The 24,200-nt window shown below is 39.6% G+C and overlaps 3 protein-coding genes and 1 non-coding gene across 5 annotated transcripts; 3 read left to right on the top strand and 1 right to left on the bottom strand.

Moving 5' to 3' along the window:
* The first annotated feature begins 1,141 nt into the window (after positions 1–1,141).
* On the top strand, positions 1,142–12,261 carry bicd2 (bicaudal D homolog 2 (Drosophila)). Of its 2 annotated transcripts, none has more exons than XM_068594049.1 (8): positions 1,142–1,663; positions 5,241–5,453; positions 6,381–6,533; positions 6,903–7,352; positions 7,645–8,625; positions 8,815–8,966; positions 9,447–9,663; positions 10,613–12,261. In XM_068594049.1, exons 1-8 carry the CDS (start codon positions 1,421–1,423, stop codon positions 10,613–10,615), a joined length of 2,412 nt encoding a protein of 803 aa, XP_068450150.1. In that variant the 5' UTR covers positions 1,142–1,420; the 3' UTR covers positions 10,616–12,261. The 2 variants fall into 2 exon arrangements, with proteins under 2 accessions (XP_068450150.1, XP_068450151.1); XM_068594050.1 differs by having other exon boundaries at positions 1,523–1,602.
* A 166-nt stretch (positions 12,262–12,427) lies between these two features.
* Positions 12,428–14,846, top strand: card19 (caspase recruitment domain family, member 19). The gene is made up of 6 exons (XM_068594771.1): positions 12,428–12,474; positions 12,914–13,053; positions 13,672–13,828; positions 13,975–14,037; positions 14,231–14,296; positions 14,464–14,846. The coding sequence occupies exons 1-6, from the start codon at positions 12,468–12,470 to the stop codon at positions 14,571–14,573; spliced, it is 543 nt and encodes a 180-aa protein (XP_068450872.1). The 5' UTR covers positions 12,428–12,467; the 3' UTR covers positions 14,574–14,846.
* Positions 14,847–15,879: 1,033 nt separating this feature from the next.
* On the top strand, positions 15,880–16,007 carry LOC137797828 (U6atac minor spliceosomal RNA). The gene has a single exon (XR_011078944.1). It is a non-coding gene; the product is annotated as a U6atac minor spliceosomal RNA (small nuclear RNA).
* A 718-nt stretch (positions 16,008–16,725) lies between these two features.
* Positions 16,726–22,378, bottom strand: ninj1 (ninjurin 1). The gene is made up of 3 exons (XM_068594772.1): positions 21,995–22,378; positions 18,696–18,933; positions 16,726–17,685 (listed from the first exon to the last, which is right to left on the bottom strand). Exons 1-3 carry the CDS (start codon positions 22,049–22,051, stop codon positions 17,552–17,554), a joined length of 429 nt encoding a protein of 142 aa, XP_068450873.1. The 5' UTR covers positions 22,052–22,378; the 3' UTR covers positions 16,726–17,551.
* Positions 22,379–24,200: the final 1,822 nt, after the last annotated feature.

The raw sequence follows: 24,200 nt of genomic DNA on the forward strand, positions 1-24,200 counted from the left end.
TCAGATTTTAAAGTGTACTTACGACAAAAAGGCCTGTAGAGTGCTGCTCCACATCCCAGACCAAAGCAGATTGAATAAAAATGATAATATTTGTCTGTAATGTTCAGAAGAAATTGATAAAACATCAAGAACTATCTTTTAAATAAAGGTGGATTCCTTTTGTTGTGTGTCATCATTATAATGTACATACAGTGTCGGTAAAAGTCCTCTTCCATATTCCTGAAAAATAAACGTGATCATTATCTCTTGGTAGAATCACATCAACACACACAGAGAGAGAGAGAGAGAGAGAGAGAGAGAGAGAGAGAGAGAGAGAGAGAGAGAGAGAGAGAGAGAGAGAGAGAGAGAGAGAGAGAGAGAGCATAGTATGATTAATTCACAACTAATATACAGTTCACAACTAATGTACAGTAAGGAACTGGTTTCACCACAGGAGGAAGACCATGCCATGGCATACACACCGTTCAGCTCCAGGTAAAAGCTCCAGGCAGGTGTACCAACGGCATAATCAAACACCAAAAACACAACTTCCTGAACCCAATAAAACTGTCAAGACGGAATGGTGGAAAGTCCCAGACAAGAATGCTTTACTTTCACATTCATGTTTGAAGCCTTTAACAGTACAAAGTGTCACTGTGAAAACTATGAATGAAAAATATAAGCTTTTTAGTCTCAGTTTGTGAAATTAAGCAAAAAGCGCCACATATTTGCTCAAATACGATAAAATATTATGTCCCCAAAGGCAACATGTTGCACCCAGCTGCAATTCGTTGCTTCTATCTTTCTTTCCTGCTATTCATATCATTTTAAATGTAATATGTTTCAGACAGATTGGGATCTTGTGACAAACACACAATAATACAGTTGATAAGAAACATTCAATAGATGAATATAATCGTTTTTTGCAGCCATAATCACACTATATCTCTTGGTTAAAGTTGTAATTTCACCATAACATCTCTAGATGGCAGTGCTGCATTATCATCTTCAATAGGCGCTGAATCGCGTCCAAACCGACGCAATGCATGCTGGTATTTGAAGTAAGCGCGGCAGATTCTGTACGTAGTCGCGAGGGTACTTTCAACACTTAAAACTACATTTCCCATCACTCTCATACCAATTTGAATGCCGTGCAGTAGGGGTAGCTTTTTTTCAGTCGCTGATCTGAAACTGAAGTTTCCTCTGTCAGCTTCACGAAGAGCCTGAAGAAACTCCAACAAAAATGACAAAAGTATCGTCTCGGTTGACCATCGTTGGAGTCCGCGCCGGGAAAAGACAACGGGAACTTAACGCCATTTAAGTCCCAACAATGAGGCTCAAACAAAGACTGCAGTGATTTGCTTGTCTTGGCGGTTGTGTGTGTGTCTTTTGCTAGCTAAGGCTTGGTCCCGTCACCGTCGTGAGTCGGCGGCTCACCAAGATGTCTATGGAGGAGCAGCAGGAGTTCCCCGATGCGGTCCTGGTGACCGAGGCCGGGCCGCAGTGGCTCCAAGTGGAGGTCGAGCGTCTCACCCGGGAGCTCCGCGAGACGACCCATGAGAAGATCCAGGCGGCGGAGTACGGGCTGGCGGTGCTGGAGGAGAAACAACAGCTCAAGCAGCGGTACGATGAGTTGGAGACGGAACACGAGACGGTCCGACATGAGTTGGATCAGCTGAAGGAGGTAACCTGAGGTCATAGCCACGAAGACAGGCACTTTACAATTTGTCGGTGTGACGTTGACCTTACGTTAATTGTATCGGTATGTGAACAATCCTCAAGCAAACGCTCTCTGCCCGCAGCATATAAACAGTTAAGGTTTTGGTGCAGCGCACCACGCAGTGCTGTCCACTGCTTTGAACGTGTCAGTCAGAACCGTCTGTAACCAGAACCCCCATGAATTGTGTCAGCCGAGCCTCCAGTCATGGGCCTGCTTCCTGTCAGGCTCATCACTTGGTATAACTTGAGCTCATGCTCTCAAACACCACACTAGTGAGAGTGAACTGACCAGCTAATGGTCTCTGGGGTTGCTGTGTCTGTTATAAGGTTTATGACATTTGATCGATCTGGAAGCCAAAAAAAGCTAATGACAGTTTTCTAGATGGTCGTGTCGTTTAACATTTACGTTTTCTTCACATTGAGGGATAAAGTTAACAATTTTTTTTGGTCGCATGCCCGTACTTGCTCCTGGTATGTGAGGTTGAGGCCTTCAAATTAGATGCCTGCAGCTGCAGCAGTATGTCAAATGTAGATGCCTACATGGCAAACCTGCTGTTAGTTTATTGGGTTTAAAGGTGACAGGACGGGTAATAGCTAGACTAGATATATTTTGCTGATATCCGTAATTCAATTCTTCTTGGTCATCATTTTAATTTCAGATGTCAATAATGTAATGTTGAATATGCAAAATACATTGTGACCAGTAAAAATGTCATTGCTGAAACCCACAATTGCATTATCGCAAGTAAATAAAATGCAATATTCAAAACAACATTATTGGCAAGAGTCAGATAGTTAGGATATCCAAATTGTTGTTAAGAAAAAAGTAATTGTGGATATCTAAAATGTCCTTTTGATAGGAAACACTTGTACTTTTTTAAACAAATCTTAAATGTATTTTCAAAAAGTATGTTAAAAATTACAGATGTGTTGGAATAATACTTTTATTAGTGAGTATGTTATTGTGTTTGTCTTTAATTATTATTCGTATTAGTGAGAATACACATTTTGACTAAGAGAAATGCTTTTATGGAGATTTACATAGAAATCTGGTTAAATAAACATTAAACCCGATTGCCATAAGGCTCTAGTAAAAGAGATGCATTTTTAAAACTTGTTTCACTGTTCAGTCTTATCTTGAGAAAGATAATATCCCTCCGTGTTTTTTTTATATAACTCTCCTATCCTAATCTCTTTTCTAACCTCTGGTTTCCATGAACCTCTCCTTACCAGCTACACCTTTTGGGGATTTGTCAATGGGGTTGGGTCACTAAAGCAGTCAGAAGAGACCTTGGTTCAAATGGCAAGGACATTTTTAATCTTTTATCATCACCGTACAATTCAGCTGCCTGAAGCTGGCTTTTCCAACTCAAAAGAAGAAGCGATATTAGTTACTGAGATGCTAACATTGGGGAAATGTTGACGTGTTTAAAGAGAGAAGTTCTGGTTTTCTCTTCTGCTCAGTTTAATTTGAGTCTTACAGCCAGTTCATTAAACCTAAGAGGAACTGCATCCTATTTCCACATTGGCCTCAACATGCAACAGTTGTGGTCGCCACTTTTGGTTGACTGTATCTCTGTCGCTCACTCTTAATATTTTTGAGTATTGGAATATTTAATTGTGTGTGTGTGTGCTTTCAGTGGTTGTCAGAAAAAAAAAAGTCAGCTTTAAATAGTTTACAAAATCTGCTCAGTTTTCAATTAGTGCCGCAACTAGCAATGATTTTGATTTTCAATGAATCAGCATTTTTTATTTTTTATTTATCATTTTGATCTATTAAATGTCTAAAATTATTGAAAATACTTGTTTCAATCTCCCATAGTCCAAGGTCATGGTGCTCAGGTTACGTGTTTTATTATGCAAACAATAAAAACCTTAAATATAATCAGTTCATTGTCATATATGTCAATGAAAATCAAGAAGCTCTAACCAGGGAATGTTTGATTTAATTGATGGATTAATTGACCAATGTTACATCTCTATTTAAAATACTCCTCCAGACTTGCTTGTGTTCTCTCTGAATGAGTTTTAATTACCTATTCTCAGTTGTGATTTTTGTCCAAATTCATGGAATAGTCCAGTCACTGTGACTCATTGTTGTCGTCATTGTCTTGGTATCTCGTGATTCTGAGTGCTGCTTCTCTCTTTAGTGGAATATGGCAGTAAAGGAATCATTCATCGGCACCCACACTACAGATACAGATACGTTACAGATTTATTTCACAATATGACTGACCACTGCTCATCTCACACATCCTTTAGCTTGCTTAGCGTTCGATTCTGTTGGGAAGGAGTGCTGCGGCTCAGTGGTGGGTTTCAGGGCTTTCTGGGACAGTATGTTACAACCCCAGTTTGGCTCAGTGCTCGTTGGCTGGATGTCGACAAGCCTTTTAGTTAGATGGCTGTGGGAATCTGACATCAAACTGTTATATATTTAAACCAATGACGGGCCATCAGGGCCAGCGAGGCCTTCTCTGCCGGCCTCAACCTCCTGTCTGTTCCTCATGGCTTGCTTGCTGTTCAGGCCAGCGAGCTGGCACTGGCCTAGAACGCTGCTTTTATGTTCTTTTTCTTTAGGTGGCTTTGTTTGCACCGAGTCAAGTTAGTTGTGCTACTTTAGCTTTTAGAAAAAGAACACTTTAATTTCGAGAGAAGCATAATCTGTAGCTGGAGACTATTCCTTGTGGACTTGGTGTAACACTTAAGACCTACTGGCAAGCGCATCTCATGCGTGGTAGAAACTGGAAAGCAGGACTGCATAGCTCGCTGTTCGCTCGCGAGCTAACTAGCGCTCACAGGCTGACTAGCGCTCACAAGCTAACAGCTACAGGTTGTAGCTGTAAACTATATTAGACTTTAACCATATTAGTACGGCGCCTGTCGCCGGCGACAGAAAGTAACATGCAAACAGGATGCAAAAATAATTTGACCGCAACTCCGTGCCGCAATCAGCTCAGCAGGCGTAGTGACATAACCCACGGCCGCCACTGATTTAAACTATTGCTCAGACTCTATCAATACTTCCAATCAGACTCTGCCTTGCCCACCTCTCTGCCATGGAAAGGCCTTAATTAGACCAGAGAGTGAGTCAATTAATTTCTTACCAGTTTTTTTTTTTGTGGTGGTGGACCAAGGTGACTGAAATATGACAAAAAGTTGTCTCAAATCAGATTTCTAAGACAGGCAAAATAAGGGATTTTCCTCCTGAATGTGGATTGGACAGCAGCAGCCTGAAGCCGGCTCCAGCTTGTCATGTGAGAGTGACAAATGTAATCGGTGTATGCAATATTCTTTTTTCATGCTCTGTTACTAAGATGGACATTATTAACAAAATGGACAGTCAGTAATACATTCAGTTAATGACAGGCTCTCTGTATTAATTTTAATAAACAGTTTGGCTGAAATTACCCTTACTTATCGCCACAGTCTGTAGATGTTCTGGTCATACTTGTGATTCAGTGTATGTGTCTTAAAACAGGCCAGCTATTACTCCTTGATTAAAGTAGTTTTCCCTGATGTTTATTGCTTTTCTCCATCCCCAGGCCTTTGGACAAGTGTATTCAGCACACAGGAGGGTGGCAGCCGATGGGGAAAGCAGGGAAGAGTCACTGATGCTGGAGTCAGCCAGTAAGGACGCGGTCTACCAGCAGAAGGTCGTAGAGCTGCAGAATGAGCTCCGACTGGCCAAAGCCTCCCTCGGAAGCCTACAAGCTGAAAATGATCGCCTGTCGTCCATTGCCCTGGAGATAAGAGAGGTACATTTTAAATTATACAAGTTTTAAAAAGCAGATTTACAATATACATTTTGTGCTCATTTAAATACAATCTTATTTAAGTTATGCTGGTCCAAATTTATAAAGAATATGAAATGCATATTTCATAATCTCTCTTTTAAATGATCCAACATTCTGTTGATGACGTCGGTATGTATCAATGAAATCTTGATCATGCTGAGTAGATTATTCTTTTTGTGTACTTCTAATATGTCAACCTGCAATTGTTTCCTGCATGCCACACTGATGTTTCTTTTTTTGCCTTTTGTGTTGCTAAATATATGTTACAGTTACTGTAGAACTGATCAAATCAAAATATAAAATGTACAGGTAATCATCCTCAGATTAGGTCAGATCATTTTATATGAGAGTGGTGCTAAAACCCTATTTGTTTAGCTTTCAGTTTAAATATCAAACTGTTTGTTGAATGTTTGAAATGGTATCCAATAATTCAATCAATTACAATTGAAATGGTATGAAAGAGAAGGTTAGTAGAGCTAGCTGAAGTTAAGACCGACATGGAGACCAGACACCACTAGTTGTCAGGGTGACTTGTGAGAGAGTTGAAGTTTGTGCTTGTAGTGGGGGAGGGTCAGTAGAGATGATGTAATGGTCCAGTGGGAGTGACACAATGGATGCCCTCCGCCAGGGCTCTCTGGCATGGAATGGTAAGTGGACCATGTCCGCCTTCTGTCATTACACTTGCCTGCCAAAGACTTGCCCCGGTGAACTGTGAAACATGCTGACACGCTGATCCTCATTTCACTGGACCAGAAGGTGGCAAGGATGTAGTTTGCACTGCCTGGGTAATTTTCCACTCAAAGATAGTAAGAATGTATGTTTATGTATTGTTTTGTCAGACATTCTCCTAAAACATGTTATCTATTTCTCCTCTACTCCTGTGTACAGAATTCAGACCTGGCAGAGCTGCAGCGAAGTCAGCTGCGGGACGACGTAAGAGAGTACAAGGTGCGAGAAGCTCGGCTGCTGCAGGACTACAGCGAGCTGGAAGAGGAGAACATCTCTCTTCAGAAACAAGTGTCCGTGCTGAGACAGAACCAGGTAAGACAAAGAATAAGGGACATGATTTTGAACTCGATGACAATCCTGGGGGTAAAGGGTCATGTTTTTGTTACTCAAACTACACTGTGTGTTTGTGTGTCAGTGTGTCAGTGGCTGGCCGTCAGGGCCAGCTAGGCCTTCTCTGCTCGCCTAAACAGAATCACAAAGTTATAGCTATTTTTGCAAAATGTTTTTTTGCTTTCTATGGTCCAAAGCCATCTATAGTTTCGTTTTATGGCCACTGGACACTATTTGTATGGTCATTTTTGGACCATATCAGGCACCTTGGCATAATGTAGAGAGCTGACACAAATCAATGTAGTTATACAATTATACATGTTTAATCTATAATTTTGTCTATCTGCTCAGGTGGAATTTGAGGGTCTAAAGCATGAGATCATCCGTGTGGAGGAGAACTCGCAGTGCCTGCACAGCCAGCAGGAGGAAGCCATGCGCCTGAGAGAGATCGCTGAACGACAGCTGACGGAGGCCTTAGAAACGATTAAAACGGAGCGTGAGCAGAAGGCCACTCTTCGCAAGGAGCTCTCCCACTACATGACGATCGGTGGCTCTGTGTACAGCAGCTCTTTCAGTCTCTCCCTCGACAACCTAAAACTCCACGAGGATTCTTCCACCATTACAGAGCCAGACAACGATGATCTCATCAGAGGCTTTGAAAACGGCTTGGCCAAGATGGTTGAAGGTGATATTCACAACAAGAGAGGTGATGCTTTCAAGCCGGCTCCGAGCCTGGTGGACGACCTGCTGAGTGAGCTCAACATCTCTGAGATCCAGAAACTTAAACAACAGCTTATGCAGGTATGAAATGCTCTTTAATGAACCAGCTCCATTACTTGCAGAATGTGACTGCAGTGTATTTTGGTGTTTGTCTGATTCAGAGGTGTCAAACTCATTTTAGTTAATTTGTGGGATTTGAGAAACTGAGACGATAAACTATCCTGGCTTCAATTATAAAGTAGTAAGGAGAGAAAGATACAATGTGTGTTCTTCAAACTGTCCAAAGGGCTAACATTTTTTATTTTATTTATTTTATTAGATGTTATAAAATTGTCCAACAGACTGTAAACTGTACTTTTGAATTCATGTGTAGGTGGAGCGGGAGAAAGCCTCCCTTATCAATTCTCTCCAGGAAAACCAGAAGCACCTCGAACAGGCCTATGGGACTGTGTCTGAGCAAAAGGAAACGGTCAACAAGCTGACTGAGAACCTCACTGCAATGAGGAAACTTCAGGCCAGTAAGGAGCGCCATTCTGCCCTTGACAGCGAAAAAGACAGGGACAGCCATGATGACGGAGACTACTACGAGCTGGACATCAATGGACCCGAGATTCTTCAGTGTAAATACACTGTGGCGGTGTCTGAAGCTGGGGAGTTACGGCAGGAGCTGAAGACTCTGAGATCTCAGTACGAGGAGTGTCGAACCCAGTATGAAGGTGAACGAGCGCGGCTGGATAGCGACATTCAGGAGTTGAGGTCAAAGTTGGCGTCCCTGGAGAAGATTAGCCAAGCGGACAAAGCAGAGGTGGCTCGTCAGGAGAAGGAGCTCCGTCTGGTCAGTGAGGCAGCAGGAGAATCACTTGGCAGCCTTAATGTGGCACAGGATGAGCTCATAGCTTTCAGTGAAGAGCTGGCCAATCTCTACAACCATGTGTGTATGTGCAACAATGAAACCCCTAACCGTGTCATGCTCGACTACTACAAAGAAGGTAAGGCCATAGTAAGGAAGGGGCAAGAAGGGAAGGAGCACCAGTCTTCCATACTGCTCACGAATGGACTGATCACGGAGACTGAACCTGGCAGCACCTTGGTCGTGTCAGTCCCAGAACACCGGCCAGAACCCATGAACGTCTATAACATCGTAGCCATCATCAGGGACCAGATCCGTCACCTGCAGCAGGCAGTGGACCGAACCACCGAGCTGTCACGTCAAAGACTTGCTAATCTAGAGTTGAGCACAGTGGACAAGGACAAAGAGGCTTGCATAGGAGAGATTCTCAAACTAAAATCTCTACTAAGCACCAAAAGGGAACAGATCGCCACTCTCAGAGCTGTGCTGAAGGCCAACAAACAGGTGTGTCTCTGTATGTGTGTGCTAGTGTGTACGCTCTTTCTTAGAGGAAGCATGTTCATTGTTTCTCAAAAAAGTACAACAGAAAAGTATACCGTAATAGTCTTTAGCTAAAAATAACCACGGAGTAAAGATTCGACAGGAATGAATGAATAATGAATGAATGATTATATAAGATGTTATTCCTTTTAGACGGCTGAGGTTGCTCTGGCCAACCTGAAGAGTAAGTATACCAGCGAGAAGGGCATGGTGACTGAGACAATTATGAAGCTCCGCAATGAACTTAAGGGTCTAAAAGAGGATGCTGCAACCTTCTCCTCTCTTCGAGCCATGTTCGCAACAAGGTATGATTTCACATAATCACTGGTTTTCATTTAATTTCAGACAAACACAAAAGTAACCATCATGTGGCATCCCGGTGGTTCAGGGCTCACACCATAATGTCCTGGTGTGCTATTGTATCATATGTAAAACAGGAAACATACAAAAAAAATCAAGAGAAATATTTCTTTATATTCTGCTAATTCTGCCTATTTTCTGCCACAATTTCCTCATATTAAAATTACAATTCTAACTATTTAATGTTGGTGTGTATGTTTTTGAGAGATGCAAAGCATTGTGGTAATTTTTTGATGATATACTTGAACAAGTGAGCTAGCAGAGGTCTTCCTCCCATCTGGAAAATGCTGTCTGGGAAATGGAGAAAACATGTGACGGTAGCTGCAGTTTAAGGCACATTGCGCCACCTGCTGGAAATAATGTACATCTTCCTTTCCCTCCCCCCCCTCACTCTTTTCTGCACATCTCTATGCTCTTCCCCTCAGGTGTGATGAGTATGTGACCCAGCTGGACGACATGCAGAGGCAGCTGATCGCTGCTGAGGATGAGAAGAAGACCCTGAATTCTCTGTTACGTATGGCCATCCAGCAGAAACTGGCCTTAACGCAGCGCCTGGAGGACCTGGAGTTTGATCATGAGCAGGAGCGCCGCAACAATGCCAAGAGCAAAACAAAGGCCAAGGGAGCCTCTTCCAGCCATCATGTAAGTCAGAACTTGTTTTGCAGAACCAACTCTGAGCCACAAAGCATCAGCGGAGGCACTGGGTTCTCATACAAGGCTTTATGTGGGCTTTTTAAACTTCTATATCTATATTTTAAGATTTGTATTTCTCTCAGGCTTTGCATACACTCATATTTTCTAACGCTAAGAGTTTTGTCCATAGAGCCATTATACTTATAAGACAATATAGAATGCTAGTATAATTACTATTTAATATGTTTGTTAACCCAATTAGACTGTTTGAGTCCTTTCTTTTGTGCTATTCTTTAGTTTGAATTTCATGGTAAAATAAATATAAAGAAGCTTTTTAATTTTTCCTGTGTGATTCTTCTTTCATTATTTGGCCTTTCAAATTTGCTTTGATGAGTATGAGCAAGTATAATTAATTTGGAAATTGTTTGAGTTTTGTGACACATTAGTGTGCCAGTGATTATTTTGTGGGGGAAGGTCGCAAAGGGGACGATGCTACACGTGCTTAGTAATTTGAGCTGAAAACCGTTGAGGAGTTGGAGCATCTTCTTGAAACCATTAATGCATATGTAATCTCAGTTAAAGTATTGTATATTTCTATCTCTGGTCCTAAATGGTTTGGGATTTTATTTTTTATTATGAAAAACTGTATGCATTGATATGCTCAGTTTTCACTTCAATCATCATGTATTGTTTGACGACCAAGATACTGTTCTCTTTTTAAATTCAGAATTAAAAGGGTTTATGTCGGCATATTAAGAGTGACTTAAAAAGTCAAAACTATTTGAATGATGGGATCCCTGTGGGATTAGTGACTGGTTGAATCCTGCATGCATTTTACACCCTATTATTCTGCTTCCTGCTTCCTTAATCCTCATTTCAGTAATTAAGTGGACATTTTAAATTTCAACCATCAATCAACAATGACTCTAATGTGATTTACTTTTCTTTCCATTTGCAGTAAATCTATCAAGCCAAGTGTCCTTAAGGAGGTTCGTCAGAGTGTCTGTGAAAGTTGCCTGTCAACTGGTTCCTTCACTCTCTAATCATGGTCAAAATCATGTTGTCGCTAACACAAGAACATATAAAACAGTATTTTCCAGATGCCTTGTTTTAGAGTGCCAAAACAAGTATGTAAAATGATGTTAAACATGCAGAAAGAATGACTCGTCTCATGAACTGCAATCCTCCACCTATCTACCGACTCAATGCACCACTATTATGTTGAACAACCGGAAGAATCCAGATACGTTTTTGCCAATTACCCAATGCCTATGTAATCATGACTGCACTTTTTGTTTCTAACTCGCTCTTAGGTGATTCCTCTTTCTTTTTAAAAATCATACTAATTGTTTCAAGTATTATATATTTTTTACCGGATGTGCATGTTTATCTACCGGATTATTGATGATATAAGTGATTCAACATATTTTTAGCCCTATTTATTTTGTACCAACAAATCCAGAGATTATGTAGTTATTCTTTTAAAACCAGAGCTTTTACTCACTGGTTGAATTCCAACAAAAGAGTATCAATAAACTTTTTTTTGTATTTTTCATTTTAGCCTTAATCATATGGGTACCTTTTTATCAACCCATAGAGACACTTTCAAAGTTATCAATGTTCTTGATAATCAATTATCCTGTTTTGACCATTAAAACAAATAATGTAATTGTTTTCACTATATGACCCTGCAAATATGGAGGTCTTACTACATGTTGTGTAATTGGCCTTCTCTTTTGTAGACATGACAGAGCTGTTACAAATTCAAGTATTCTTGTTATGACTTAGGAAGAGGAATGCAAAGTTTATTTAAATATTTTAAGTTAAGGTCAGATGTTAATACTATTGAAACTTTATTCATGAAGGAGTTTTTTTTTAATGTAATTGTTTTAATACAACTTTTTGTAAACCTTTTGAGTCCTAAAATCTGCAAACAACAAGGCTGCAGTACCGTTTTGTGTTATAAGTGTATTTTGCAAACATGGCAAGAAAAGACAACTAAATGTTTATGCTATATAAAGAGTATTGTACACATTGTTGCTCACATACATGGTCCTAATGGATTTTTTAAAATGTATTTACTATACCTGCAATTGTATTTATTTGACACTGTTCAGACTACAGGATGTCATCATCCTTTTCATTTCAAAAGGGAGTTTGAGCGGAGGTGGCTGGCCATAATAATGACGAGACTGAACTTGGGGTAAAACACTAACATATTCGTGACTTTGGGTTACTGTCTCTGCTAACAGTTATGACTGGTGAAGAAATAAATCGAACTTTCACAATAGCGTCATTGTTGTTCTTTATGCATCAAGTTTTCTATTTTATGTCTGTCTGTCTACCAACTAAATGTTAACCATGTGTACACAATAAGCTATTAATTTTTTCTTCATACACACTTTCTGTTTGTTTATACTTGAATGAAACATGAATAGATCAAATACTGTTAAATTGTCGACTTCATTGGCAAAAGGGAAACATGTTTTGTGTGTGTAAAATGTACAATAAATTCTAAGACTAACATTTAAACCGATTGTTACATTCAACTGATATAATGTAATTGCCCTTAGTTAAAACAAAATGTCCAGCTTTCTTCTAAATAAATTCCAGCTCGCCTATAACAAAGTTTGTATTTTTCAATTATTTTATGAATGCATAACTATGTTACTGCCTCGCTTAATTTTTGCAATATTAATTTCCATTTCCGGTAGTTTTCCCCGCCTTTTTGAAAGACGTTTACGTAAGCCACGCCCTGCCTACGGCGTGACGTAGTGGGGCGTGTCCACACAGAGGACAGAGGGGACTCCACAATGGGAGGTTTGTGTCTTTCTTAATCGAGAACTATTTACAGTATTATCTTACTATGTGGTTCGCGTTAATATCGTCCCATTATTTCCCAAATCAAGAATCCATCGCGGCGTTAACGACTTTGACTGCCTCGTGTGGTCAAGAACAGTGTTACGTCTCAGTACTGCTTCGGAAAAAAGTTTCTGAACAACACAATTTAACATTAAAAAGAGCGTCAATCGACACAATAGCTGTCAAACGGACGGGTCTTTGCGACCTTCCTTATTGCCCGTGTCCTCTCACTCTCTTGCCACTTTAACGTCCCATTTCCTCTCGGTGTCCTGAGTGCTCGGCTGGCGTCCCCTCTGAAGGAGAAGGCTTGCCTGTTGTCCGTTGAACGTGTACTGTGACGCTTGTTTTGAACGTGTGTTAACGCTGGTTTTGAACGTGTCTCCGTGAACGTGGACAGACAGTTTTCACGAGCAGCTGACGGAGGACAGCGCCTTCCTCAAAGCGGAGCGGAGACTGGACACGGAGCTGGTAGACAAAGTTATCCTGCAGCTGAACAGAATCTACCCGCAGATCCTCTCAGACAAGGAGGCCACAAAAGTATGTCCTCATACGAAGTACTTAACTGTCTTGGTCCCATGCAAGTGCAAGTATTTGTACTTGTAAGTGATACCACTTGCAAGTACAAGTGATACCACCACAGTGTTATAATAATACTCTGTTAAAATAAAAGTTCCACATTCAAAACCTACAGCAAAGTTTTATGCAAAATATGAATTATGCGGCAGAATGACCCCTGTCAGTGTTTCACTATAGTATTTTACATTCCTAATATTACAATTGCATCAACTTGTAAGCAATATTTAATGTTGAAGCTGAATGTGCCGTAATTTAATATATTGTATCATAGAGTACAAGTATGTATTCTCAAGCATCTGATTCATATTTCAAATACAATCAGGTCCATGTGTTGTCTGGCCTGAACAGAGGCGGTGGTTAACAAATTTACCAAGGAATTCGAGTCGCAGTTTTTACAAATTTCATGTCAGCATGAAAACATGATGAAACAACATTTTAATGTGAAATAATTTACAAAGTAATTCCAGAGGAGATGCTTCATTCAGGCATGGTCAAGCTATGTAAGCAAGCTCTACAGGAAAGGAAATGCTATACATCACATAATTAAGAGTCATGTTTTAACTTGTCATTGTTCTCCAGTTTAGGAACCTGGACGTGCCCACGAGCGTTAGACTCGGTGAGCTTCTGGCGCATCTGCAGGGGAAAGGAGAGGAAGCATGCCGGGAATTTTACAGAGCTCTTCACTTGCATGTGGAGGAGGTCTACTATAGCTTGCCCACACGGCTCCGCCTCAGAGGTTTGTTCCAAAAAACTGCTTCTCTACATCATGTGTGATATTAATTTATTAATTGGATATTACAGACTGGATTTTACCAATTTGTTGTGTATTGTAGTACTGTATATTCTACATTTTATTCAACACACTAAACCAATCTGAACCAGATACCTTAGATCCACTGGCATATCCACGCGTCTACCAACAGAGATATGTTCTGAACAACAGAGGTAAGAAGCTGGAAAATAACATACGTCAATTACATGTGCAACATTCAAACTGTCGAACTGCAAGATCATAAAAGAATCAGTAGATGATTTAGTGATGACCAAATATGGAAAAAGGATTTCAACCTTTTCGAGGCTAGAACTGTGTTCAACTCGTAAATTACATTTATGTTGTTTTGCGTTTATCTCGCTGCAGGTCCCCACTTCTTTCTGGGCTGTTTCAGCATTGCAGTGGGAATGGCTTTACTCTATTACTACAGTGGTAAGTAGTTTTCCAGTTGTGTAATGTCATCTGACATTGCAAGTCAGATATTGTCTGTGTTAATGCCGAGTAAATATATTAACTTTATTGCATACATATTTTTGAAAATATAACTCCACTTAATGCTGTTAATTCAGTGTCTTGAAGATGATGTATTTGTCCCACAGAGGCCAAAGTGACGGGAGGGAGCAGGACTCTCGGGATGGCGGCTCTGGGTTTAAAAAGAAAAGCACAGGAGGTTCTCATATGGTACACTGAAGAAAGACTCATGAAGTGAGGGAGTGACTGACTCCTTCACAACCAGGTGCCTCAGCAGTACTGGCACCAAAGCATAGCACAGTATATCCTTTCAGGAGTTGAACACTCAGTTTGTACGCAGCTTTACGGCATATTGTTTTCTGCTTGTGATCTAAATTTCTAAGTTTAGACGGGGTAAATTCCGATCTGCATTTGGCACTTTGCTCTTATTTCTTCATGTATTAATATCTATTTCAGTGGATTAAAAGAACTGAATGCACTTGTGGGGTGAACACAGTGAAGACAAAAACAATTAAGCAAGTTTGACTACACTGCCAGGAAATAGTTTGAATTTAATTTAATTATTAAAAAAAGGCTGAATTTGCAGAATGTAAAGAAATATCATTGCTCCTTTTTCATATTTTTGTAATGTTTCCTTTTTCCAAATGCAATATAAATTCTTCAAATCTGACAAAACTACTTTTACAAACCAATTAAAAAAGGGAATATTAACTGAACTAGTGATTTAAATATTACAAAATATTAACAATTGCCGATATATTTTGGACCATAAAGGATCTATTTCTCTGAAAAAGGATATCATTCATCTCATCAGTAGATTTTGCAGGTATATATGTGTTGTCCTTGATTCCAGAAAGCAACAACCAGCATTTTGCGCGCTTCCTTACACTTTGGTGCTGAGACTCATTATTTATATTTATTTTAGTAATTAAGATTGATACTTCCTTCTCTGCTCAGTTGTTCCTGATGTCAAGCATCGTAAAATGCATTTTAATGTTCTCTACAATTTAAATCCGAAACAGAGATCATCCGCTACTGTCCATGGATGTATAAAGAGAAGGAACCGTCACTAGCACGTGATGGAACATAGCTGCCCTCTGGTGGCCAAAAGTGAACTACTTCACCAAACTGCACAAATGTGCTGGCTTGTGGTTTCATCAGGAATTTTCTGAATCATCCTTCCCACGTGTTTAAAAAAAGAAAGATTAGTCATGTGAAGAACAGACAGAAAAGATGAGAGCTACGTCCAGAAAATAAATCTTTGGGCGAATGTTGCCGTCACGTGATTGCTTCTACCAATGATAGCCCGCGCTCCTAGTGCAGTGCATTGTGGGTCGAGTTACAACCCAGAACACAAATATAAACTTATCAAATTACGACTTGTACAAATTAAGCGTCGCCACAGACCAACTAGTGTCCAACAAAACATTCAACAGCGGAGGTTAATCGGTATAATTATTTTTACAACCCGGAAGTTACACCGTAAGTAAAACTACGGCGCATATCTCGTTGTATAGTAATCTGACAGTGCCCTTGGTTATGACGTGTTGTATGAAAGGAGAGAAGGTTAGCACTCCCCTTGACAAGGATGGAATTGGCCCTAGTGGCCATCAACACACATACGGTTAAGGCACTGCCACTTACTTCGTGGCATCTCTAACCACATTTTTTAATGGTACACCCGAGTGATTTCCCGTATTTGGGACAGGCAGGATGGAAACTTTGTTTTACTTTTTTTTTCAGTCTGTATGATTAAGCGCAGTGCTGAATATGCGGAGGATTACCCAAATATTTACCCTTCATTTGCAGCTGATCTCAGAGTACCACACGCAATTTGTGAGAGTTAACTCCATTTAAATGTTCATGAATTTGCCATCTTCGTTTTTTCTTCTTTCTGTGCGTTTAACTGCCTGTTTTATTTTTACCTTTTTAATACAAAGTCTGTCAGAAAGTGAATTCACCCCTAAAGAGGCAGATACAACTTAATGCTGTTTCTCAGACTTTATAAACAATTTTTTTGAAATGAATTACATAGCCCTAACCCTATGATGGTGCTTTGTTAAACTGTATTTCTTTATGGTTTTTTTTGTTTTTTTTTAAATATATAGTTCAGGATATCAAAAGCTAATATAAGAAACACCTGAAAAGATGTTGGCATGGCTTTTTTGTTTTTGTAAAGTGATATTGGTAATTGATTTCTGATGCTTGACAGTTCATTTCTACTCATTGAATCCAGTGCCTGACAGTTTGTCAACTTTCTGTGTGTGGTGTAAAAATGCCTTAAATTTACAAGTGCCATTATTTGTGGAACTGAGACGTTTCTCTTTGTACAAACAATGCATTATAGGAATAAAAAATGACAATAACCACATCTTATCACTTTTGTAGATTTATTTATAAATGTCATAAAAAAATATTCAGTGTGTAGCACAAAATCATATAAAAGTCCTTAAAAAAGTCACACAGAGGACATAACTCAATGCACAAACACATGACAAACAAAAGACATACAATAATATATACGAGTAATTCTTTAAACATTACACACTATACTTTGCATAGCACTTAAAAAACAAAGCATGTAAGGCCCAGTTCATTCATTGGTTGAGGTGTTTAACAGTAAACAATGTAATATCTCGCCCCACATTGAAGCCATTTTATCTTCTAAAGCCAGCAGCAGTGTGCTCCGACTGCTTCTGATGATCCTATTAATAAGAAGGTCATTTGGATTATGCTTTGGTGATCACGTTTTTTTTTTTTTTTACGTTATTCAATTTTTTATAAAGATGATATATTATGTTTAGATTGACAGATACGACACATTTTAAAACAACAGTAAAATGTCTTTTTCACAGGAATACTATGCAGAATACTGCTCCTGATATGTTTGTTTTATAAGTAAAGGCAATCATGTATTTGCATCAGTAACCTGAGTATGATAAAAGGAACTGATTTACCACCTGAAATAAAAACTGACCATATGTTTCAGGGCCATGGTTAGAGAAGAAATGAACTCTGAAACACACATGTGTCACCTGATCTTCAGGCTATGTTTGGTCTCCTAAAGCCTGCAGGTTGGGTTACATGAAGACAAGTGCACCTGCAATGTCCTTTAGTATGTGAATAAATATCCTGGTCATTTGCATAAATATTGTGGGAGTCCATCTTCACTAAGTTGATCAGCAGGTGAGTGAGGTGCAGGGTAATTCAAGAACTTCAGTTGGGTCGCTGGACTCCAAAAGCTGTGATGAAGACATTGACCACGACAATGATGAAGACGAAGGCCGTAGAGACGTTCTCCATGATGTTCAGCTTGTAATGCATGCTTTCATCGTTCAGGTTCCACTTCACTGACAAAACAGAAATGAAACATTATGAGGGCATTATTGAGATTTGTTTAGTCAGTAGAAGTGTCCTCCTTTCCACCACAAGGGGGCAGCACGTGTTTCTTTCAAGTTGGCAGTGACATCATTATATATTAACATAATAGGACAGCTCTGCCCCAGGTGATCATTAGCTTCTCATTCAGTTAGCATTACATGCCTAGCTGGTTTTTAAAAGGGATATTTTTTAGACAGATTGAAATCTGTCGTTATTTCCCGGCTATCTTTGTGTTGGCAAATTTCCAATTACAAAACATATTTTCTAAAACTGAAAATGGCTCACAGCAGAGGCGTTTCTTCTTGCTATGGCTCTAAAAGCTCAGCTCTTAGTCACAATAGTATTCTCTGTTTGGATAAGATATGAATACAAGGGAGGAAGGAGCACACCTATGTATGGACATAAACCTGTGTGCTCTAAAGTTCATGAGCCCAAATATGCCTAAACTTGATGGTGTGCTTGTGAAATTAAGCGCTCAGATGATTTCCAGGCTTTTGATTGTTGATCACAGTTTGTAAACCTGTTGCATTTCTCAAGTTTGTAAATAAGCAGAAAAGATTTGTGGTTGTAGAGAGAAATGCAATTTCCTTATCAATGATATCAACAGTGAGGTAACTAACACAAAGACTGAGAACCAAATAGAAGAACTGCTTTTAGGAACATCTGACTACAAATTAAAAACAGTTGTCAATAATGTGCGTGACACTAAGGTCACGCATGCTCACACATTGTTACCAAAAAAAGCCAAAAAAGTTGCACATGTAACTAATTAATGAGTTGTGTTCATGTGTGATTTCAGTACCTCACAAAGTGTGGGGGATTTGGATACTGACCTGAGTTTCACACACAGTTTTCTGCTTTGAATGTGTGCACACATTTTCAATATACACAATGCTGCAGTAGAAGACACCAACACACTTTGTGTGCCGCAGAAACACACAAAATGTGTGTTACATTGTGTAAAAGTTTCCACACTTACCGATGAAGATGAGCAGAACTCCCACTATGATTTGTAGGATGAGTGAGATGCTGATGAGAGTGATAAGGGGCGCATAGAAGGTGAAGGTTGGTCCTTGCTCCATCACAGCCTTCAGCTGGGAGGCGTTAGCCATCAGCAGAGCAACATCCAGCATGCTCTCTGCTGCGCTCTTCTTATTGGCATAGTGGTTCATGTTCAGAGGCATCTGCTGCCTCCTCCGGTGGCCTTGCAGCGAGACCTAAACACAAACCCTGACATCAGTATGACATAAAGAATGACACGTAAGTGATACCTCAAAAAGCTTAGTCAGGCATATCGCTTGTATTTCTTTTCTTAATAGGTCAATTATGGTAATAATTTAGTGATGCAGTAGTTCCTCAACTCAACAGCCCTCATTCAACTAATTAAACATTAACATGGAAAAAATCCAAGGGCAGTCGGAGAGAGCAATGTCCGCCAAGGCCATGGCCTATCTCGCAATGTCACGCACATGAAACATAATTTGTGATTTAAATCTGCGTCAGCATGGGCTCTTCCTGGGCCTGTTCTTCACCCTACCCACCAAACATGACCTCCTTTGCAGAGTTAATGAATGAACCCTCTCCGCCAGATGGCTGTGACCCATTTCACTTTCACAAACGCTCAACCAGCAGAATCACCTACTCTCATTTCCTGAAACTTGGGTCAACATGGAACTAATAAGTTACTTTAAGAGAGGAAATGAAAGCGCACCACTGCTGCCATTACATTGGATTTAATGGAAACACGTAGAAAATTCTAGAAAGTAGGATTTCCCCTTCTTAGGAAATATGAAGCTGAATGTTTTTCAGCCCGTAAATTGTCCAACTAGTCATTTGACAGAAATGTGTCAGCAGCACAAACAGGTTTTTTTTTCATCAAAACAAACAAACAGTCGAATGTCATAACAAACACAATACATAAATGTAATAATGACTATGAAAGATACCAGAATTAATGAGCATAACAGAACAAACACCAATATTTGTGCAATCGCAGTATTTTTGTTTACTGTGAAAGATGTTAACGGAAGTGAAAGTGTTCAGTGGCTTTATTCAAACTGGAGCACTCGTTTCTTGGATGGTCTCTGAGTTGGTTTCAGTTAAAAGGTCAAACCGTGTTAGTCATAGAGGGTTTCCGGCCGACACATTCTGTATTCTGTACACATGACATCTACTGCACTGTCCATCCCGGGAGAGGGAACTTTCTCTGTTGTCTCCGGGGGGTTTCTTCCCAACTTTCCCTGTAAAAGGTGTTTTTCTGTATTTTTGGGGGAGTTTCCCGATCAGATGTGAGGTCCCGGGACAGGGATGTCGTATGTGTACAGATTGTAAAGCCCTGTGAGGGCTGTACAAACTAAACTGAATTAAATTGAATCTGAAACATGACAACGGCCTCCATACCAATGTAAGTGAATGATTACGCTTAGGGACATGTTTCAAATACACCAAACAGTGAGCACCGGTGAAGCATGCACTTATAGCAATAACTCAGCACACAGATAATAATATATTTAACAATGCTATATTATTTCTTAAATAACTAAAACTCAACATGCAATAAGTAGTGATGTGGAAAGTCAGAGGAAGCAGACATTCCTCTGCTATTAACACGCAAGTGGACTGTGTCTAATTTATTCAGGAAGAGGAAATGGAGGAATATTTTTACTTCCTTTTTGTGCAACAGCAAAGACAAATGTTCTGTTTATCTCTACAGATGAAACAAGTCTGTGGTAAATGGTCCATTTAACATTACAAACATTACATCATGGGAAACCAGGGTTATTGCTGAGTCCTGTGTTTCTCTTCATATGAGTTGAGGTCAGGCTCAGGCTTTCAGGGTGGAGTTCAGAGAATCCAACAATGCCAGCTCTGTGCGCTGTGCCAGGGAACCTCTTACAGTGAGGTGCAACTCAAAGCTTTTCGGTTTCTTCCTGCCCGACCAAAGAGGAAAAAGGTGGTAAACCAGCAGATGAGTGCAGGGTCACTATAGCTGTCACTCACTACATGTTCTGCTACGACTCCTTTTTCATTGTCTTTGTAAGTGCCTTCTCCCCACACATGGCTTCCTAAGCGCCCTGTGTTTCCAAGGGGTGGAGATCGCTCTTTTAATTTCCTTTTTTAACATCTTCATCATGTTTTTCCTTACGCATGCTCTATGCTTTTTTGGGAAGCCCACAGATATTATGTGATATTGAGTTCAACAAGTATACTTGACTTGATGTCTTCTTCATTCCCTGGAGGCTTGTTGCCCAGATGATGTTACTGGAAATGTTTAACCCCAATATTCCTTTTAGCATTAAAGCTTATCAAAGCGCTGAAACAAGTAGGCCAGCAAGTAGTTATTATTTCAAAAGATCTATGAGTGTCAGCAATTATTTTTCGGTTAATCTATATTGGTTAATATTTTTTATTAAAGAAAAAAAAATACTATCGCAAGTTCCTCGTGTCCAATAACAATCAAAGTGCCAAATTTAAAGCACAAAGAGACAATAAGTTCAAAATACAATAATTCCAATGAAAACACTTTGGTCGAAATAATTGTAGTTTCACATAAGTGAGCCTGGAGTCAATCCCCTGTGACACAATGGACAACCACTTCCCATTTTTCGCGGTGTTAAAATGTACACAACATGTACTCTGTTATATTGTTTCATATAAACCTTGTGATGCATTAAGGTTATTATCAGCTGTACTAAAGGCTATGTATTTCTGGTGGAAGACGATATAGGCACGTGGACCGGATTTATTAATACTAATACGGATAGTAGTTTCATTCCTAAATGTGACCCCGATACACGAGCCGTCCAGCCCGGCAACAGATAGCCGGTCATCAGGATTTGGGTCACTGCGTTGACCCATCGTCACATTCCTGAACAGAGCAACGACCTCACCGACCCATACGAGCTCCATTATTCAGAGTAAACTGAGTCCCAGCAGAGAGACGGACGACACAAACACAAGTCAAGTCGTAAACCAGAGGAAACGGTTTAACTACCGCGGAAACAGCGCCAGTCTGCGGACGTTAGTGAGCTAAATGAATATAAAACTCTCGACGCTCGTTCAACTGGAGAACACGCAACATGACGTGATAACGGTTGATGGGAGAGATGGGTGAAGACCAGACAGACCTATGGTGTATCGAATGTGTCAACGCGACACTCCGTCGTGTTTCTGAGCAGATTAAAGGTGATTACAGGTGTAGGATCAGATGGTCGACATAACACAGGACATAAGTGGCCGCTCTCTAACGAGGAAACGGACCGTCTCTTCACTTCTTACCTCCAGGTCGCCGCGCCGCTCACCATCACCGTTCATCTCCAAGTGTTCCGAAGCCATTCTGTTAATAACCGCGTTGTGTTCCGAATGGGTTGTGTACGGTGTACTGTATGTTTATATATGTAGTGTGAGCTTCAAAGGAGTCGGTGGTAAGGCGGGTGGGCGAGGGTACAGACTGTAAAAAAAGAAAAGAAAAAAGCTGCAGCGTCGACAGAGGGGGCGAAAAGCTCCAGGCTACCGCCCCTCCAACATAAGGGGGAAACCCAAAAGGTGGGCTGTTAACAGAAGATTGAGGCGGCTGGGCTGCTCACTAGCGATACTATCTACTGGGTTATTGAACTGAAAACTGATGTAATGTGTGAGCGAAGCAGCTCTTTCACTAAGGCGTCGCTGTCAGACCGTGGAGACCGTTACGGGTAAATGACTCTCTCCTGCCGCCCAGTGGATTAGTGCGGTGTTGCGCGTGAAGGCTTTCGAAGTCGACAGCACGCTCCAGTTTGACATAACTTGATAAAACCCACATTTGTTTCACGATATCCACCATGTAAACATAGCATCATAATATGTATTAAATATGTTACCATTAGATTTGTTCAAAGAGCTGTTTACAAGACCGCATATGTAATAAAACGTAACAAAAGTTAAATGTAATAACTCAAATTAATTAATGTGGCGCATAGGCAGTTTGAGTCAGACAAATTAAAAAATAGATCATAAAAATGTCCACTTTTTTTCACTCGTCCATTGCTCACTGTCTGTTATTTCAGACAAACAGATATTATAGTATAACTTGTTCTACGAAAAGTTAGAGTATGCCATACAAAAAAGATTCATACACAATATTACAGTCCAACATGCCATATAAGAGTGGATTAAACTATTAAAGTATAGCATACCAGACAAATGTCAAACATAAGTTTAAATATAGTTTGCCAAATACAAGTTGATATATATATATATATATATATATATATATATATATATATATATATATATATATATATATATATATATATATATATGTTCTAAAATCATGAAAATATGTCACATTATATTGCTTTTTTAAATTTAGGAAGCCATAACACTAATTAAAAATGAAATGTAAACGTGCATATCATAGTATGACATAACATATCTGACTAAATATTATAGTTTAGTGTGTCATAAATGCACATGCAAATATCTTGTATGCTATAAAAGGTGTCATCAAAATGTTATAGTTTACTGTGTCATTAAAGTGGGAAGATTTTTGTAGTAAGCCAAAAAAAAATGTCATTGAAATGTTTTCAGAAATGATAAATAAGGTAATGGTATTATATGCATATGTGTTATACCTTGCAGTTTGAATGTATCTTTTAAAAGTTTTAAAAGTTTAAAAAACTTTAAAACTTTAAATATATTAAACTTCCCATATCAATGCCTCGAGAAAATTATTTAGCATTCAACAAAACATCTTAAGAAATAGTATTCATCCTTGTCTTCACACTTCACTCTTATGTGCAGCTAAATTGTGACCGAGAATAAATTCATTGGGATATTTAATCATGCAATGTTGTGAATGCAAATCCACTGTTGTAAAGCATTTATTAAAGCATGTATCTGTTTGTCAAAGGTTGCCTGCTCCATATTGGTTTTAATGCAGAGTATTCATATATGCCACTGGTAATCTGTTATAGTTGTTAGGTTACATATGATGCACATTAAAATAGACTTTAGGCTTTTAAAAGTCACATTTATTTATTTCATATACCAGGCTAACTCACATGAAGTTATGACAAATAGGCACGCAACGTGTAACTTTTATAACTGTAGAAATGTGCAGAGATTAAAAAAAGTATATAGGAAATGTAAAACAATATATTTTGCAATATAGTAAAAAAAATAATTAAAAAAGCAACAACATATTTATAATACAGTAGTATACCTCTGGAAAAAAAAGTTGTATGGAGAAATTACTGAAAGAGTACCGAAAGAGTCGTATTCTTCAGCCTGCCTGCATGAACTGCTGGTGGTTGAGTGGGCAATAATTAAGATGGGGTCCGGTGCGCGTGATCTGGTGGCCCATAATTCCAGCGTCCTTTTTGGTTGGTGGACTTTGCATCATCTTCCCGCTGGAGGCTTGGCGCGTCACATGGGGGCGGGCTGTGTGGTCCACGCAGCCCGTGTCACGGGAGGCTGAGGGTTCCGCCTAAAAACGTGCCGAGTTATT

This window comes from Clinocottus analis, unplaced genomic scaffold (assembly GCF_023055335.1).
Source record: "Clinocottus analis isolate CAN_PGR_092001 unplaced genomic scaffold, fCliAna1.0.p SCAF_3, whole genome shotgun sequence".
NCBI lineage: Eukaryota > Metazoa > Chordata > Actinopteri > Perciformes > Cottidae > Clinocottus > Clinocottus analis.